The following is a 17,424-nucleotide window of genomic DNA, read 5'->3' on the forward strand; positions in this document are numbered from 1 at the left end:
ACACACACACACACACACACACACACAGATAGGGCTACAAGAGTTATAAGGCACCAATTGATTCATCGATTAGTTGTCAACTAATAAATTGCCAACTATTTGATAATCAACTAATTGTTTTGGGTTTTCTACAAAGACGTAACTCATTGTCTTTTTTTTAAAGTATTCTTTTGGGGCTTTTTATTGCCTTTAATCGATAGAGACAGCCGAAGGTAGACAGGAAAGGGGGGGCAGAGAGGGGAGATGACACGCAGCAAAGGGCTGCAGGTCGGACTCGAACCCTGGGCTGCTGCAGCAAAGACTCAGCCTCAGTACATGGGACGCCAGCTCTACCCACTGAGCTAACTGGGCGCCCTTGTTACTCATTGTCTTTGTAGAAAACCTTTCAAACTGTATTCTAGTAGAGGATAATGCAGGATGGGAGCTGTAGAACGGTAAAACACAGCTCCAAGTTTCTGCAACCGTTTGTTGATAATAATGAGACCTGATCTAGGACCGTATGAGCTTTACAGAACTACTCAGCACACAAACAGGATCACTTCACATATTGTCTTCTTGTCCAGGAAGTGTCAAATGCAATCATTTCCTAAAGGTGGTGAGCATGTGGAAGTTTCAGTATAGCAACCCCAGGTCCATGGAGTGGAATGGAGGGGAGAATGTCTGACAGCAGATGAACTGTGGCCTTGCTACCTTTGTCTAGATGATTACAGGCTCTGCAGAAGTTCTGCGGTTGAAAACATTTCTATAAACTGAGACTAGCCCTCTGCTCCACAGATACATCAGCTGGCATGCATGCAGAGTTATGCCTTATGATTATAAGCAGCTCTCTGCATTGCTTGTTTCAACCTGTAAGTCATTCTGCAAGACAAAGAGTTTAAGCCAGTATCTCTGAATACATCAACAGCTTGTTTTTACTCTCCAGTCAGTTCTCCTGTCTTATACTCAAGAGAAAAGTGGTCACACTTTGAAATGTATAACCTGATATATTTGGAGCAGATGTATGTATTGTAACCCACTGACCTGATTAACATGGACAGGGAATCTTGTGCACATATTTAAAAGTCACATCCCGCACAAGCACTTGAGACAATAATATCTCCGTAGTGGCTGAATATCCACGTGTGTTTCTTGGCGTACATGCACACTTGCTGTGACTCACTCAGTATTTCTGTTTCCTTCTGCAGCCAATGACTATGGGCTGTTTCTGTCTGATGAAGACCCAAAGAAAGGCATCTGGCTGGAGGCAGGAAAGGCCCTGGACTACTACATGTTGAGGAATGGAGTGAGTCACTCTCGCACGCACTCTACACACTGCTAAATGCTACAGATATGACAAAGAATGTGCCCAGTGTGATTTAAAGTGTCTGTAGGGGTACACTTTTATTTTAATTGGTTTAATTTTGTCAAGTCAACAAATTTGTGACTCGAATCGGACTGGAGTCCAAGTCATGTGACTTGAGTCCACACCTCTGCCCACAGCCTTACTTTAGGGCTTTGCAGACTGACCGTGAGATATTGGGTACTGTTGAAAATTAATTGGCTATTGTGATGGGATCAAAATGTGCAGGCCAATATATCTTTGTGTATTAGTAAAAAGATTTTGAAACACTGGGGAACATTGTTTGGAGCCTAGTGGTGATAATTGAATAATGATAATAAAGGTGTTGACATATGTTACCCTCCCATGCAGAACCCTGCTTTAATCACACAAGTGCAACAACCAGCCAGGGTTGGGTAGTAAGAGATTACATGCAATTGGGATGATGTAATCAGATTATAAGTAGCTATAGTCAAGCAGGAATACTTTTCAAAAAATGGGTAATTGTAAAAACATTTTAATTGTACGTCTTCAAAATATGGCAATTTTAAAATTATGAGACCTTTCCATGATCATCTATTAACTCATGAAAACATGTCCAGTCTGACATATGGGGTTTCTTAGACAAGTGCTCCACTTTTTGGTGGACTGGGGGGGAGAAAAAGAACAGTGTTGAGTCAAGATGGACGTTACAGGCAGTATCATAAATAATCAAGGCTGAACGAAGTGTCAGGCATGTAGTAACACAGAGCTCTCTACCTGTCTCCTCTCTCCTATAGGACACTCTGGAGTACAAGAAGAAGCAGAGGCCTCTGAAAATCCGCATGCTGGATGGCACAGTGAAGACCGTCATGGTAGACGACTCCAAGATTGTCAGTGACATGCTCATGACCATCTGTGCAAGAATAGGTCAGCTCTGTCACGCACAGCTCACACTTCACCTCTGATATGTGGGGATGATATAATGTTGACTGATTTCTGCTTTGATGTCAATCTGTACATCACTAAATTGACATTGCTTCATAAAAAAAATAAAGCTCATGCATTTGTTTTTACAGCAATATGAAATGAACGTAACTGTAGTAACTAACTTTATTGTATTTGTGTGTCAGGCATCACAAACTATGATGAGTACTCACTGGTGCGAGACATTGGTGAGGAGAAGAAGGAGGAGACCACTGGCACCCTGAAAAGAGACAAGACTTTGCTGAGAGACGACAAGAAGATGGAGAAGCTGAAGCAGAAGCTCCACACAGACGATGAGTGTATGACAAACATAAGCCCTCACACTCAACATTGGCATGGTTTCATTGGTGGTCCTGCATCACCCATCTGTGTTGGATGTGGTGATGTGAATATATTGGTAATATTGTGCTGACAACTGACTAGTCACCACCTGTGACAGACAGCTGACTAATGGTATGTGTCCACAGGATCCGTCATTTCTGTGCTTTCCATGTGAGCAGAATTCTTTTGTCCAATCAGGTGTGACCGACAAGTGTCCAGTGCTGGGAAGCTGCGCGACCCCTTGCGTCCAAAAACACATCTGTGACACGTACCATAAAACATCTCTTACGTTCACTTCGCCTATGGACGGCAAAATAAAAAATAGTCCAGAAGATATATTGATATGCAAATCAAACAGTCTCTGTAATATTATACTCAAAAGTACTTTGATTGGTTTGGAAGATTAGAAACTATGTAAGTACAGTCCATTCTTAGTCATTAAGCACTACCTCAGAGTTAGAGCAGGTCGTCCACTAATCGGAAGGTTGTTGTTTCGATCCCCTGATGTCCAAGTATCCTTGAGCAAGTTACTGAACCCCGAATCGCTCCTGTGTCATCAGTGTCTGAATGTGCATGAATAAGTTAGTTTCTGTTTGATGGACTTGCCATCACTGTATGAATGTATATGTAGGCGAATGTGTCATGTAGTGTAAAGGCGCTTTGAGTGGTCAGAAGACTAGAAAGGCGCTATACAAGTTCAAGTCCATTTAACATATAGTAATAACTGTTGGGGGTCAGTTCCAAACAGAGAGTACAGGGACTTTATCTGGTTGATGTTTGTCCACAGTGAACTGGTTGGACCATGGCAGGACGTTGAGGGAACAGGGTGTGGAGGAGACAGAGATGTTGCTCCTGAGGAGAAAGTTCTTCTACTCAGACCAGAACGTGGACTCCAGAGACCCCGTCCAGCTCAACCTACTCTACGTACAGGTACACAAACTGCTCAGGTAGACCTGATAAATCTCTATTCCCATTCATCAAAGGGTTTTTTAAAAAAACAACAAAACTAATCAGCATTAATCAATCATTGGTTGTTTTTTATTTGATATATGCTAATTGCCAGGTTCAGTTCTTTATTCACAATTAAAGCTGCAGTATCTTTTTCTCATGTACTACTGTCATGACACAGTAAAAAGTTTCAACAATAATTACAAGAAGTTATTTTTTTATAAAAGTTACCTACTTCAGCTTTAATACATGTTCTGCCAGGTATATATGGACATGCGGCACAATGATAAAAGTCAATGAAACAGTATATGTACCAGGACAAGAAACGTGAATTTAAGTTTCCATAAGGGGGCACATGTAACACAACTGCATGACAAGGTCCACCAGATAGGCCTAAAGGCTGTTCTGGGTTGAATAACCGGACAGTTAGCTTTAATTAAGTTGCAATAACCCTAACAAAACTGAATACATGAATGAATGGAATTCAGCACTATAGAAAGAAAAAAGATTATGCCAACTTCTGGGTTAAAAAACATAATTCGCGCAGCACTCTATATGTACCTAACACTGCAATCTAATTACATTTAACATAAAACTCCACTGACAGTGACAGTGTTTACAATTCTGTAAACACTGTCAGTGGAGTTTTATATTGCAGTGTTAGGTGCTGCACATGCTGTATGCTTCTTTTTGTTTGTGTGCTTGTTTATTCATACATAAGATCAGTTTGATTTCAGTAGAACATTTGTGCTGGCTCTAGGGATGTCACAATACCAGAAATTTAGTAGTCCATACCAATATCAGTGGAATTCCACGAGTCTCCATACCCAATTCAAGGGTAAAAAACAAAAACAAAACAATATGAGAATATACTTCTATTTATTATTCTGCTTTTAGACCTAAAGCAGACATCTAAAAGGTTGAGAACCACTGCTTTAGTTGATGGTTTGGTTTTCATATAGACATATTATATCTGCCAATCAATATTCAATTCAATTCAGTTCAATTTTATTTGTATAACGGCAATTCATAACAGAAGTCTTTATAAAATGATTTACAGAGACCCAACAGTTCCCGCCATGACAACAGCCACATCAATGGGGGACAATGAGCAATGATAGTAATAGTAATAATAAGTAATAGTAATAATAATAATAATAATAATTAAAGCTGCAAGCAGCGTTGGGCGGGACCTCGCACTCCATGCAACTCGGGGCGTGCTGCGGCCGCGTTGCGTGCCATCGTTACACGTGCGGACCAAAACATGAAATTTCACGTAAATCAGCTCAAAATCGCCACGCCGCGCTTACTTCCTGTTGCTAGTAGGTGGTGCTATCACTATGTCTTAATATTGTCATGTAGACAAGTTCAGGGCGGGACTGTTATAACACACATGAAGTTTCAGTGAGATTGGACCACGTACGCTGAAGTTATGAGGACCAGTTCAGGGCAAGACTGTTACAGAATATATGAAGTTTACTGGAGATTGGACATTGCACACTGAAGTTATGAGTGCTGTTTTATGGCGAATCCGCTGAATTCGACAAATCGTCACTGGCACGGTCATTTCACGTAACTCAGCTCAAAATCGCCACGCAGCGCTTACTTCCTATTGCCAGTAGGTGGTGCTATCACTATGTCTGAATATTGTCATGTACACATGTTCAGGGGGGGACTGTTATCAAGCATTTGAAGTGTGGAGCCGATTGGACAATGTACACTTAAGTTATAGCGAATTCGTGTTTTGTGGCGGTCCATCAAAATTTCCCGCCACCCCACAGACACGCCCCCTCACCACAGTCAACACATATCATCAACAATGTGTTTTGCATTTTATAAGTAAATTTCAGCTGGATCTGATCATCCTGCAAGGAGTACAACATGAAAGTATACACGCCCTTTAATGTACATGCACAAATAGCACAACTTTTAATCGGCACCATTTTTTGACTGTACTGACCAATTTTAAAGTAGATCCGATAAATTCCCTAGGAGGAGTTCGTTCAAATACAACGTGAAAAATTCCCCCGAAAATGTGCACGGAATTCACTATGGCCAACTTTGAGGGCACGCCACGGACACGCCCTTCAACCTACATGCACAAATAGCACAACTTTTAATCAGAACAATTTTTTGACTGTACTCACAAATTTTTAAGCAGATCCGATAAATTCCCTTGGAGGAGTTTGTTCAAATACAACAAGAAAAGTTTGCCGAAAGTGAAAATGAAAATCAAAATGGCTGACTTCCTGTGGGGTATCGGGTATGGGTCCAAGAGGCTTTTTTGTACGTCCCGGCATGTTACATGTGGCTACTGAGTTTCTTACATATCGGTGAAACGTTGCGCCGAGGCTGCTGTTTCTTTATCCTGTAGGGGGCACTACAAATGCTACAAACACGACAAACACGATTTTTGGTATGTGAGCTACAGGCACCACTCTACACGTGCCCTGTGAATTTCATATTCATAACTATTACGGTCTCCGCACAGTGATTTACCATGCCAACAGAGCGCCACCTAGTGGTGGATTGTTGACACATTTTTTTAGCGAGCCTCAGGAAGCATCGTACCAAATTTCATTTCAATCACACGTGCTGTTATGGAGATATAAACTTCTTCATTTTAAAGAGCGCCACCTAGAGGCGATGGCCTGAAATTGTGCATGATGCCTAAGGAAGACATGGGGAACTAAGGACCCGAGTTTTATGTCAATCGGACATACCAATGTGGAGAAATGGTCCACTTCCTTTTTTGACAAAAGATCTACAGGAAGTTAGAATTTTATAGTGTTCTTATTTTTTGAAATTTCAAAAATGTTCAAATTACTCTTTTTGCCAGGGCGGTCCCCAGGTGCTATGTGAAAAATGTTGTGCAAATCGGACAAAGCGTGTAGGAGGAACATGAAAAAGTAGTTTAAGGACATTTCACGCTCTAACGAAAAAAAATTATAGGCGGAAGTGGGCGGGGCCTATATGGGGAGATTCAGCTCTATTCACCGAACGCGTGGATATACGTTTTTGGAATGTGTGACAAACGATGTGGGAGTTATTAGCCTAAACGCACTTTTCATGATAGTATCGCCACCTAGTGGCGGACCCGAAAGCGACGCATGGAATATCACATTTTTCACCAGGCCTGACCACTTTGCCAAATAAAATTGACTTTTCGTATATGTTCAGGGGGGCAAAAACACAATCAAAGTGCTAAAAATAGGGAAGAAGAAACGAAGCAAAAACAATAGGGACCTCCAGCGGTTGCTTGCGAGTTCCCTAATAACACTAATATCAGTGATATTGGCAATGGCAGTCAAGCAGGACCATGGCAGGAGGCTCCACCAGGATCCATAAGAACCTGCGAGACGAAAAAGCACAAGAACTCCGGGGAAGAAGTGAAATTAGTAACATGCATTAATGGGACATGAATGAGTGCAGAAAGAGAGGAAGAGAGGAGCTCAGTGCACCATGGGAAATCCCCCGGTAGTCTAGGCCTATAGCAGCATAACTAAGGGATGGTTCAGGACTCACCTGATCCAGCCCTAACTATAAGCTTTATCAAAAGGAACGTCTTAAGCCTACTCTTAAATGTGGTGAGGGTGTCTGCCTCCCGAACCACAAATGGAAGCTGGTTCCACAGGAGAGGAGCTTGGTAACTGAAGGCTCTGGCTCCTGTTCTACTTTTAGAGACTATAGGAACCACAAGTAGCCCTGCATTCAAAGAACATAGTGTTCTAGAGGGGTAATAGAGTACTATGAGCTCTTTAAGATAAGAAAATATATATAGAAAAACAGATCAAGTAGGTGATTTTAATATTCATACGGATGTTGAAAATTTTAGTCATTTTAGTAATGCATTTATTTCATTAATAGACTCAATTGGCTTCTGTCAGACTATAAATAAACCCACCCATTGTTTTAATCGCACTCTAGGAGTGGGGTCTTAGGGTCGCAGAGGAGTCTGTCCTAGGTTTCTGCCTATTTAAAAAGGAAGTTTTTCCTTGTCGCCAAGTGCTTGCTCATGGTGGTACTGTTGGGTCTCTGTTAGGGGTGGGCGGTACACCGGTGTCATAGTCATCACCGGTGTGACATTGCGCCACGACATGGATTTTGCAATACCGTCAATACCGTGATAAATCAATTGTGCGCCTTGAACGGCTGCATTTACATCAATAATAGCCTAATTCTAAATAATAAGGCATTACATTTTCTTCAAACGTTCAGTTGTGGTCTGAATACCCGTCCTTATATACTATATATCTTGTTGCAAATAAAAAAGTAAAACATATTTGTATCAGCTTTGCAGGTGGTAAAAAGGGAGTGGCCATTAAATTAGTGTAACAAGCAATTAACCTGGGTAATCGATAAAGAAACGACTGGTGAAACATCGCAAAGAAAGGTCGGGCCTGTAGCCTATATTATCTGAAAAGAGATGAGTGGAGTGTCGGAACCAGATGGAGAGACCGAGGCCGCTGGAGAGGAAACTCTCGTTCCAAAAAGAGGAGGCACCTCCGTTATTTGGAACTGGTTCGGTTTTAAATCATCCGACACGGAGCAAACTTCAGTAATATGCAAGGTTTGCAGCCGTGTTGTGACAGCAAGAGGTGGAAACACAAGCAACCTGTTTCATCATTTAAAAAACATGCACGCCTGTGAATATGACGAGGCAACCCGGGCCAAAACGAGCGCAAGTGGGACAGGCAGCACCAGCGGAGCACGTCCCAAGACTACACGGCTTTCACTGCAGGCATCGTTTACTGCTGCTACACCTTACGACAAGAGTAGTAAGAAATGGAAAGATATTACCAGGGCAATTGCGCTATATATCGCAAAGGACATGGTGCCCATTCAAACCATAGAGAGAGATGGCTTCAGATATGTGGTTCACACTCTGGACTCAAGATACGAGCTGCCTGGTTGGAAATTTTTTAGCCAGAAGTGTCTGCCAGAGCTGTACACGGCGGTACGGGACAGAGTCATGAACGAAATTCGCCACCTTGAAGCCTACTCGGCCACTACTGATTTATGGTCCAGCCGGACTACTGAGCCATACATTAGCCTCACCATCCACTTCATTGACGATGACTGGAAGTTGCGCAGCAGATGCCTACAGACCGCCTTCTTCCCCGAAGACCACACCGGAGCAATAATTGCGTTAGGACTGAAGGATGCACTTTCTGCCTGGGGCTTGGATGAAGCGCGTCTGGTGAGCATGACAACCGACAGCGGTGCAAACATGGTGCGCGCTCTGGAAATCAATAAATGGACGAGACTCGCGTGTTTTGGACACAGACTGCACAACGCTATTGGTAAGTTACACTATCTAAACCTAACATTTCATATTCAGAAAATTTGTCAAGTCCTTTTCTGTTTGTATTAAAAATATAAAACAAAAACTAATTTAAGGCCACCACATTAGTATTGTATTGTTCATTGTTAGTATTGTTTAGCCGTGATTCCTCTTGGGACCGGATCAGAAAGTAAAAAAAAAAACCATAAATATAAAATACAAATATCATCAGATTATATGAAAAATATTATTAAAAATATGTACAATATATATGTGTTTAAAATGAAAAAGCTGTACTATTTGTGCAGGCATGTGCAAAATATTGACCAACATACATACAATATGTAGGCCTATTAGATTTGTAATAGCCTAATGTTCAGTGTGTCCATACAATAAATACTTATGCTGCTCTACAGTTAATGGTTTATTTAGTTTTTCAACTATGATAACCTACTTTTCCACTTATGCTAATATCTTTATTCGTTCTTTTTACTTCCCAGAGAGGAGTGTCCAACATGATGCTCGAGTTGCACGGGCCACAGGTATGTGCAAAAAAGTGGTCAGCACATTCTCCTACAGCTGGAAAAAGAAGAAGGCCCTGACCAGTGCACAGAGAGAGCTGAACCTGCCCCCCCACAAGCTGGTCACAGAATCCCCAACAAGGTGGGGGTCCTGTGTCAAAATGATGGAAAGGGTGTTGGAGCAGGAGAAGGCCATCACTCAAGTCCTGGCAGCAGACCAAAAGTCACGTCACCTTCTACCCACCTGGCAAGACATTGAGGTGTTGGAGGCCATAACCAAAGCACTGAAGCCTCTGCAAGATTTTACAGATGCCCTGTCAGGAGAGGAGTATGTTAGTGTCTCCTATGTTAAGCCAGTCCTCCATCTACTCAATTCAAACATTTTGAAGCCAGAAGAAGACAAAGCAGGACTGTGCGAGGACATCAAGAAGAGGGTCCTGGATTATTTGAATGAAAAATACAAAGATCCTGCCACTGACGAGCTGCTCACCATGGCAACATTCCTGGACCCACGGTTTAAGACCACCTACATGTCACCTGAAAAGTTGGAGGAAGTGAGGAGCAGAGTAGCTACAGAAACCAAAGCACTGGAGGAGAAGACAGCCACAGATGCGTCTTCCACAGAGGACCAAAGCGAGAGGGAAACTAGCACTGCTCCTGCACAACTGAAAAAGCCCAAGAACAGCTTGGGCAGTTTCTTCAAAAAGTGTAGCAGTGCACCACCAAAGCAGCAGGGAATTGACATGGAGCTGGATGGCTACCTGCTGATGGTGACGGCTGACAGTGACTCTGATCCACTGGAGTGGTGGCGTCTCCAATGTTCCCACTTCCCCCGCATTAGCCGTCTGGCAAAAAAATACTTATGCATCCCAGCCACAAGCTCACCCTCCGAGCGTGCATTCAGCACAGGGGGCAATATTGTAACAAGCTCCAGGGCATCACTGAAGCCAGAAAATGTTGACAGGCTGGTGTTCATGGCAAAGAACTTGAATGTCTAGTTTCATCAGAGTTCAGATGAAGAGAGAGTTAGTTTTTGTGAAAAGTACACATTATTACACTGATCTTGTGTTATTACACTGCTAATTTTTGTTTTGTTGTACACTGTTAAGTAAGATCTTTAGGTTTTTTGCTAAATAAATATGTTGAGAATGCATAATACTCTCCCATGTCTCTTTTTGATAAGGATACCTACCATTTACTTATTTTATTATAAAAATATTAACTTTATTCACATAAAGGGACAGGACAGGCTACTCCTCCCAAAACGTACCAAAAAAAAAAGTAATACCGTGATATTAGACCGCCACCGTTCAAAAGATGAAAAATACCGTGATATTAATTTTAGGTCATATCGCCCACCCCTAGTCTCTGTAAATAATGTTATAAGGAGTTTGGTCTAGACCTGCTCCATTTGAAAAGTGTCCTGAGATAACTTCTGTTATGAATTGGCGCTATACAAAGAAAACTGAACTGAATTGAAATTGTTTTGAGGACTAAACTTAATGAAAACACTGAGAATTCAGACAGAAAATCAGAGTACGGGCCAGGAGCGTGGTACACTATAACATACAGAACTGGCTGCAATGTTTTCCAGTTTGGGTGAGAAAGACTAAGAACTTTCAAATTTAATTGATCATATTAGCTGCTACTCCCCGTCCTCGGCCGATGCCTCGAGGAATGTGAGTATTAATAGGACTAATTATTTTATTTTGTGCTACTGTAGAATTAGTTTACATATTTATTAGGTTTTTATGTTGAACTCCTCTTGTTTTTATTTCTTTAAATAATTTAGGTGGTCGGGGGACAGACACAGTCTCTATGGGGTTTTGGGTGGGTGACTGTTCTAATGGAAGAGCAGAGAAGTGTGTAAGACAGCAGCTCTGCTTCCTGGTTTACTTCTGCTTTGTTATACTTCTAGATAACAGAGTTGCTCCGTCCAAAGTGGGATGGATGCCGTCTCTCCTCACACCAGGTTTTCCCTAGAAGGTCCGCTAGTTATCTATGAAGCCCACATTGTTTGCTGGACACCACCTCGACAATCAGCGGTGAAAGGACGACATGCGGCTATACATGTCATCACTGGTCAGATTGTCCAGAGAAATCAGTCAAATTTTTTTTACTTCAGGTTTGAATGCCTTTATTCATCACCTGTGATGTGACAACATCAGATTTCCACATAGTTTTTGCGTCTCGCTCATAGTTCAGTTGTAAAATCCCAGCACACCATTAAGCGTCTCTTTTAAGTTGCACTGCCCTCTTTTTCTGTCACAGCTATAATGGTTTATATTGATATCACTGCCAAAAACAGTCAGCATAAGTCGTCCTCCTCCTCCAGCACGCTCTGCTGCTGCGACCTTTTGCCTAATATTTCCAACATAACCCGTCTGACACAAACAATTTCCTTATGTGTGAGGGGGCAAACTCGGACATTGTCCCAACCTGATTCTCAGGACGTTGTTCTGAGTTCATATGTGAAAACAGTTTTACTGGTTTTCTTTTTGACGAGTCAGGTGGAGCTGTTGCTGCAGCTGCATTTGATGCCATCTTGAATGTGTTGTTCTTCTGTGCTAGTGACTGCAGACTAGAATGCATGTAGGCGTGTGTATGCTTCCCCGGTACTGTAGAAAAACAAGTAACAAGTAACAAACAAGTTTTCTTACTTTTGGCATTGACTTGATACCAAAGTATCAGTTCTTGTGACATCCCTAACTGGCACTATCTCTCTTAACCTTGGAATAAATGTTCTTCAGAAAGGAGTAGCCATGTAACAGCTGAAAACAGCAGTATTCTCCATGGTAGTACTGCTCAGGTTGTTTTTGAAACTGATACTGTTTTCTCCGGATTGATGTTGGATGACATTCTGAAGATTGATGTCTGTGTGTCTGTGTGAACAGGCCCGTGATGACATTCTGAATGGATCTCATCCAGTCTCCTTTGACAAGGCCTGTGAGTTTGCTGGCTATCAGTGTCAGATTCAGTTTGGCGACCACAACGAGTCCAAACACAAGGCTGGATTTTTGGAGTGAGCGCTGCCTTCATGTTTATATTCACTCTTTCTTTTGGTCACATCCGATTTTTCTTTGACATTTCTGTTTTGATTTGTCTTTTTGAAATTGTCCAGAGGCTTGTTTGATTCTAGTTGATCTGTTTCCTCCTCAGTTTAAAGGAGTTCCTTCCAAAAGAGTACATCAAGAACAAAGGAGAGAGAAAGATCTTCCAGGTAAGGAGTGGACTGTGTTGAGCTACAGTGTGGCTAGATGAACAAATATATTATTTGTTCATCTAGCCACACTGTATATCTGTACCACATCCATGTAACAGTCTTTATGCAGACAACGCATATATAACATCACAAATGTTAATAAATCATTAGATACAACAAATATAAGAAAGATGGGGTTGCTTACTTAATGCTACAAGCAAGTCTATATACTGTATTCCTCTGATTGTTTGTCTCGTCTCTGCAGGCACACAAAAACTGTCAGAACATGACCGAGATCGAGGCCAAAGTCAGCTATGTGAAGCTGGCCAGGTCTCTGAAAACCTACGGAGTGTCGTTCTTTCTGGTCAAGGTGAGATCAAATGTATCACTCAACATTTCAGTTTGACAGATTGCTGACACGTTATCCAAGAAAGGGGAAACCCGATTGTTAATGCTAAACTCTGTAGGAACCCTGTAGTTAATTATACACAGGCTTCAGTCCACGGAATATAGGATCTGTCGTTTGCACGGTGTGGATGTGTTTTGCAGACAGGTAGGTAGGTAGGTAGGTAGGTGGGTAGGTGGGTGGGTAGGTAGGTAGGTAGGTAGGTAGGTAGGTGGGTAGGTGGGTGGGTGGGTAGGTAGGTAGGTAGGTAGGTAGGTACTTTATTGAGAAATGGGAATTAAGGTGTTACAGCAGTTCACATTTAAAGTGAAAATGAAATAAATAACAAGGAATAAAAAAAACAATTAGTAAACATCTTTTAGAAAAATAGATAGATAAATAAATAAATGAACAAAAATAGACATCTGACATCCTATAGCGCTCCTTAGTGCTATGTAGCTGTAATAGTCTGTTGTTAAAGGAGCTTCTCTGCTCTGCCACACTATAATGTAGGGGATGGGAGGGGTTTTCCATAATGGCCAGGAGTTTGGACCTCCGTCTTGGCTGTATTACAAAGTCAAATGCATTAACATTGCTGATTTATTTCCTGTAAGGACATTCTAACTTTTCCTCAAACATCCTGCAGGAGAAAATGAAGGGCAAGAACAAGCTGGTGCCTCGTCTGCTGGGTATCACCAAGGAGTGTGTGATGAGGGTGGACGAGAAGACCAAGGAGGTGATCCAGGAGTGGAGCCTGACAAACATCAAACGCTGGGCTGCCTCACCCAAGAGCTTCACCCTGGTGAGTTCTCCATGGAAAGACAGAACATATCATTGACCCTGAGCTGCTTCCTAACTGTATTAGAACTCTCAGTTCAACCCTTCAACCCTTACCAGGACGCCTTATGCCGCAATGTACACTAACCCTCACCTTGATTCTCTCTGACTGGGAAATGAAAACCAAGTCAGAAATTGGGGTGTAGTTAGGAACTCAGACCTAAATGTTACCAGCTACATTTGAAAGATAAATCAAAATGTCTCAAGGATTAAAAATGCTTGTCTTTAAGCAATATGTTGAAATATTTGTTCAGGTAGTAACCTGCCTCTCCCCCAGGCTTCATTCAGCTCTCAGAAGAATCAGCTATTCTGTACAACTGTACCTCAATCCATTGCCAAAATATAGTGTACATGCCTTAATTCAGCATTTTCACTTGATTGGAAAATTCGAGTAACTATGAGCAATAGATTTACACTCCTAAATGCTATTCCATGCAGCCATTTGACTTGTAATTGTGTGTCATTATCATTTGGACAGTACATCACACATATGTACAAACACTCCTTATAGTATAGACATGCAGAGCTGTTAACACCTGCAGGCTACAGACAACTGAACCGGCTGTAATCCTGCTACAAGATGTCGTCATCAGAAACCAATGACGCTTGAGATGACGGGACAAAGGAAAAGACGTTTCCTAGATTTCGGTCTCACATAAACCTTTCTTTGCCTCTCTTCTTTGCGTCTCACATGGGAGGGGCCGAGACACGAGGAAGAGATGCAGGCAAGGGAAACAAGGAAACTGAGAAGAACCCAATGCAATGTAATTTCAAACTATTGTGTGTGTTTATATATGTATAACTTTTATTTATTTTAAGGGAGAGAGATCAACAACAAACGTCCCCAACTGGACTGAACAAGGATGTTATTGGTCATGATAAGCATCTTAAGTCCCCAACCCCTTTCCATATATTAATCTATTGACCCAAGATTGTTCTTTGTTCTGCTTTCAGGACTTTGGAGACTACCAGGATGGTTACTACTCTGTGCAGACCACTGAGGGAGAGCAGATAGCTCAGCTTATTGCCGGTTACATCGACATCATCCTCAAAAAGGTAAGAGTCATTGATATGGGACTGACTTAAAACATTACAATGGTAAAATGTTTTAATTTAGGTTATACTACTTACTTGTTTTTTTGAGATTTTTTTGTTTTACCTTTAGATATTCTTTATCTGCTGCAGGTGACATTGGTGGATTCCTTATTATAGAGAAACTGTTGCTTTAAGTGCATGTAGGCGATGTATTTTGATTTTAATGGCAAGTAAGTGAACAGCCATAGAGACAGCAAGGTGACAGTGTCCATGTAAACCCATACAGAAGTTATATTGATCAACCTGTGCACTGTGTAAGCAAGGAAAGGATGCTTTATTCAACTTCTCTTCTCTTGTTTGTAATTCTAAATCTACTTTGCTTAAATGTGTTTATTGACCTCTTTTTAAATATATGCATTTTGTTATAAGAGATTAAATCTGAGATTAAGAGATTAAATTAACCATACAGCTTTTTTAGCCTGTCTGATGGCCAACCTTTGTTAGCTTAGGATTCCTTTAAAATAACATTTTGTATGGTCGAGTGTGGTCACCACTGATGTCATTACTGTCATTCAACAGAAAAAGAGCAAAGACCACTTTGGCCTGGAGGGAGATGAAGAGTCAACCATGCTGGAAGACTCTGTGTCACCCAAAAAGTAAGTACTGCTTATACTATAGTATTTAGCATTTACAGATATCAAACATTTGGTAACCAGTAAATAGTAGTAGGTTAAAATCAGGGCTGCCCGGTAATAGAAATATTATCGAAATCACAAGTGCAATATGCAAACTATGTGACAAACAGCATTATAATGAAGTACTGTAGTGCTGTTGGGATGCCGTGGTCTACAAATCTTTGTTTGTTTGTTCAACAAATGTCACATCATCATGATTTTATTATTTTCTTTCAGTGAAAATGAATATAATATTTTACAATATCTGTCAAAAATAATCAGAATATGACTTTTTTTACCATATCGTGCAGCCCTATTTAAAACATATTTGTCAGTTTCTCTAAACAGTGCCTCTCTACTGTCTAGTTGTTATACTCCAGAGAGATAGTTGGTAAAAACGCGTACACACTCCCTCTGCATTTCCTGTTCTTTTTCTTTCTAATCACTCCACTCCAGGTCCACAGTGCTGCAGCAGCAGTTCAACAAGGTGGGCAAGGTGGAGACGGGCTCAGTGGCACTGCCAGCAATTATGCGTTCAGGAGCTGGAGGCCCAGAGAGCTTCCAGATGGGCTCCATGCCTCAGGCCAAGCAGCACATCACCAGCGGACAGATGCACCGAGGACACATGCCTCCACTGGTAAAACAAAGACAAACATCGCAAAAGGCTTTAACTGGCAGAATGAGACTCAAAATGAACTGTAATCGAAATGTTCTGTATCTGTTTCGTACCCGTAAGAACTTGGATATAACAAGTTTACAGATGTGTCATGAAACCGATGATGCATTTGAAAAGTGCCGTGGGCCGAGTACCTAACCTGTGTGGATTATATATCATAAACAATAGACAATTGTGTCATATAATATCTTATATTGAAGGCAATAGTTTTCATGTTTTATTTAACAAGCACAATGCAGATTACATTTATAGGTGCAGGCCAGTAGTCTTTTTACATATATTTTTTTACAGTAACAAAATGAATATTTTACTGATTGTATGTTAACATACTAATAGTATGGAGGAGGGTTGGGTCTGAATGGGAAAAGGATGAATGTTATAAAGTTTAGAATGAATTCAGATTTATATCAAGTTCAAACTCTGAGCCTTGAGTCTATTCTGAAAGTAAAGTCACAATGTTAAGAATTTTGTTTTGTTTGTGAATTGTGAGATCGAGCTCTTTTTTCATTTTTCACACTATCAAAAAATCTGATGTGCGGATCCAAAACAACAGTAAATGCATCTACTAACAAGTATCCACTGTTGTCCAAAAACTATTAAAAACACATCAGTGAGCCACCCTGCTGCACTGGCTGACGTGTCCCTTCTTTACCACAAATTACAATTACACACATCCTGAGGCCACAAATACTCACTAGAGCACCAAATGGGGAAGTCGAAAAATAACTCCTGACTTATCCTAACAGCTGAGTGCAAGTTATAGAACAGGGTCAAAATATTTAAAATATTTGGTATATAATTGTTATTGAGAGCACAGAAATATTTTATTAACTATAACACAATAGGTCGTATTAGTGACAGTACCTTTTTATGTCCACAGACTTCAGCACAGCAAGCCCTGACTGGAACCATCAACTCTAGTATGCAGGCTGTCCAGGCTGCCCAGGCCTCTCTGGATGACTTTGATACCCTGCCCCCACTGGGAACAGACGCTGTGAGTTCCTTTATTCTGAGTCCAAGAGGATTTGTTTGAGAGCTGATGAGTATTGAGCAGTCCATTGTAGATCTTTGTCACCTGAGGATTTTTCTGTCTTCGTTCAAGGCATCCCAAGCCTGGCGCAAAAACAAGATGGATGAATCCAAACATGAGATTCATTCTCAGGTGGATGCCATCACAGCAGGCACCGCCTCCATGGTCAATCTCACTGCAGGTAGAGTTTATCTGTCTCTGTCTGTCTGTCCTTTCTTTATTCCTTC

At 41.3% G+C, this 17,424-nt stretch overlaps 2 protein-coding genes across 2 annotated transcripts in view; both read left to right on the plus strand.

Annotated features, from left to right (window-relative positions):
* The window catches only part of tln1 (talin 1), an 87,267-nt gene that overhangs the window by 20,751 nt on the left and 49,092 nt on the right, over positions 1-17,424 (plus strand). The window contains exons 4-16 of the mRNA XM_051412241.1: positions 1,185-1,282; positions 2,098-2,227; positions 2,431-2,583; positions 3,393-3,535; positions 12,253-12,380; positions 12,518-12,578; positions 12,826-12,930; positions 13,592-13,747; positions 14,737-14,838; positions 15,397-15,473; positions 15,948-16,128; positions 17,048-17,161; positions 17,270-17,378. Coding sequence (XP_051268201.1) covers positions 1,185-1,282; positions 2,098-2,227; positions 2,431-2,583; positions 3,393-3,535; positions 12,253-12,380; positions 12,518-12,578; positions 12,826-12,930; positions 13,592-13,747; positions 14,737-14,838; positions 15,397-15,473; positions 15,948-16,128; positions 17,048-17,161; positions 17,270-17,378 — 1,557 coding nt within the window. The remainder of the gene's footprint in view (positions 1-1,184; positions 1,283-2,097; positions 2,228-2,430; positions 2,584-3,392; positions 3,536-12,252; positions 12,381-12,517; positions 12,579-12,825; positions 12,931-13,591; positions 13,748-14,736; positions 14,839-15,396; positions 15,474-15,947; positions 16,129-17,047; positions 17,162-17,269; positions 17,379-17,424) is intronic.
* On the plus strand, positions 3,545-12,244 carry LOC127370323 (E3 SUMO-protein ligase ZBED1-like). The gene is made up of 2 exons (XM_051412298.1): positions 3,545-8,856; positions 9,338-12,244. The coding sequence occupies exons 1-2, from the start codon at positions 7,980-7,982 to the stop codon at positions 10,354-10,356; spliced, it is 1,896 nt and encodes a 631-aa protein (XP_051268258.1). The 5' UTR covers positions 3,545-7,979; the 3' UTR covers positions 10,357-12,244.

Source organism: Dicentrarchus labrax, unplaced genomic scaffold (genome assembly GCF_905237075.1).
Source record: "Dicentrarchus labrax unplaced genomic scaffold, dlabrax2021, whole genome shotgun sequence".
In the NCBI taxonomy this organism is placed as follows: Eukaryota; Metazoa; Chordata; class Actinopteri; family Moronidae; genus Dicentrarchus; species Dicentrarchus labrax.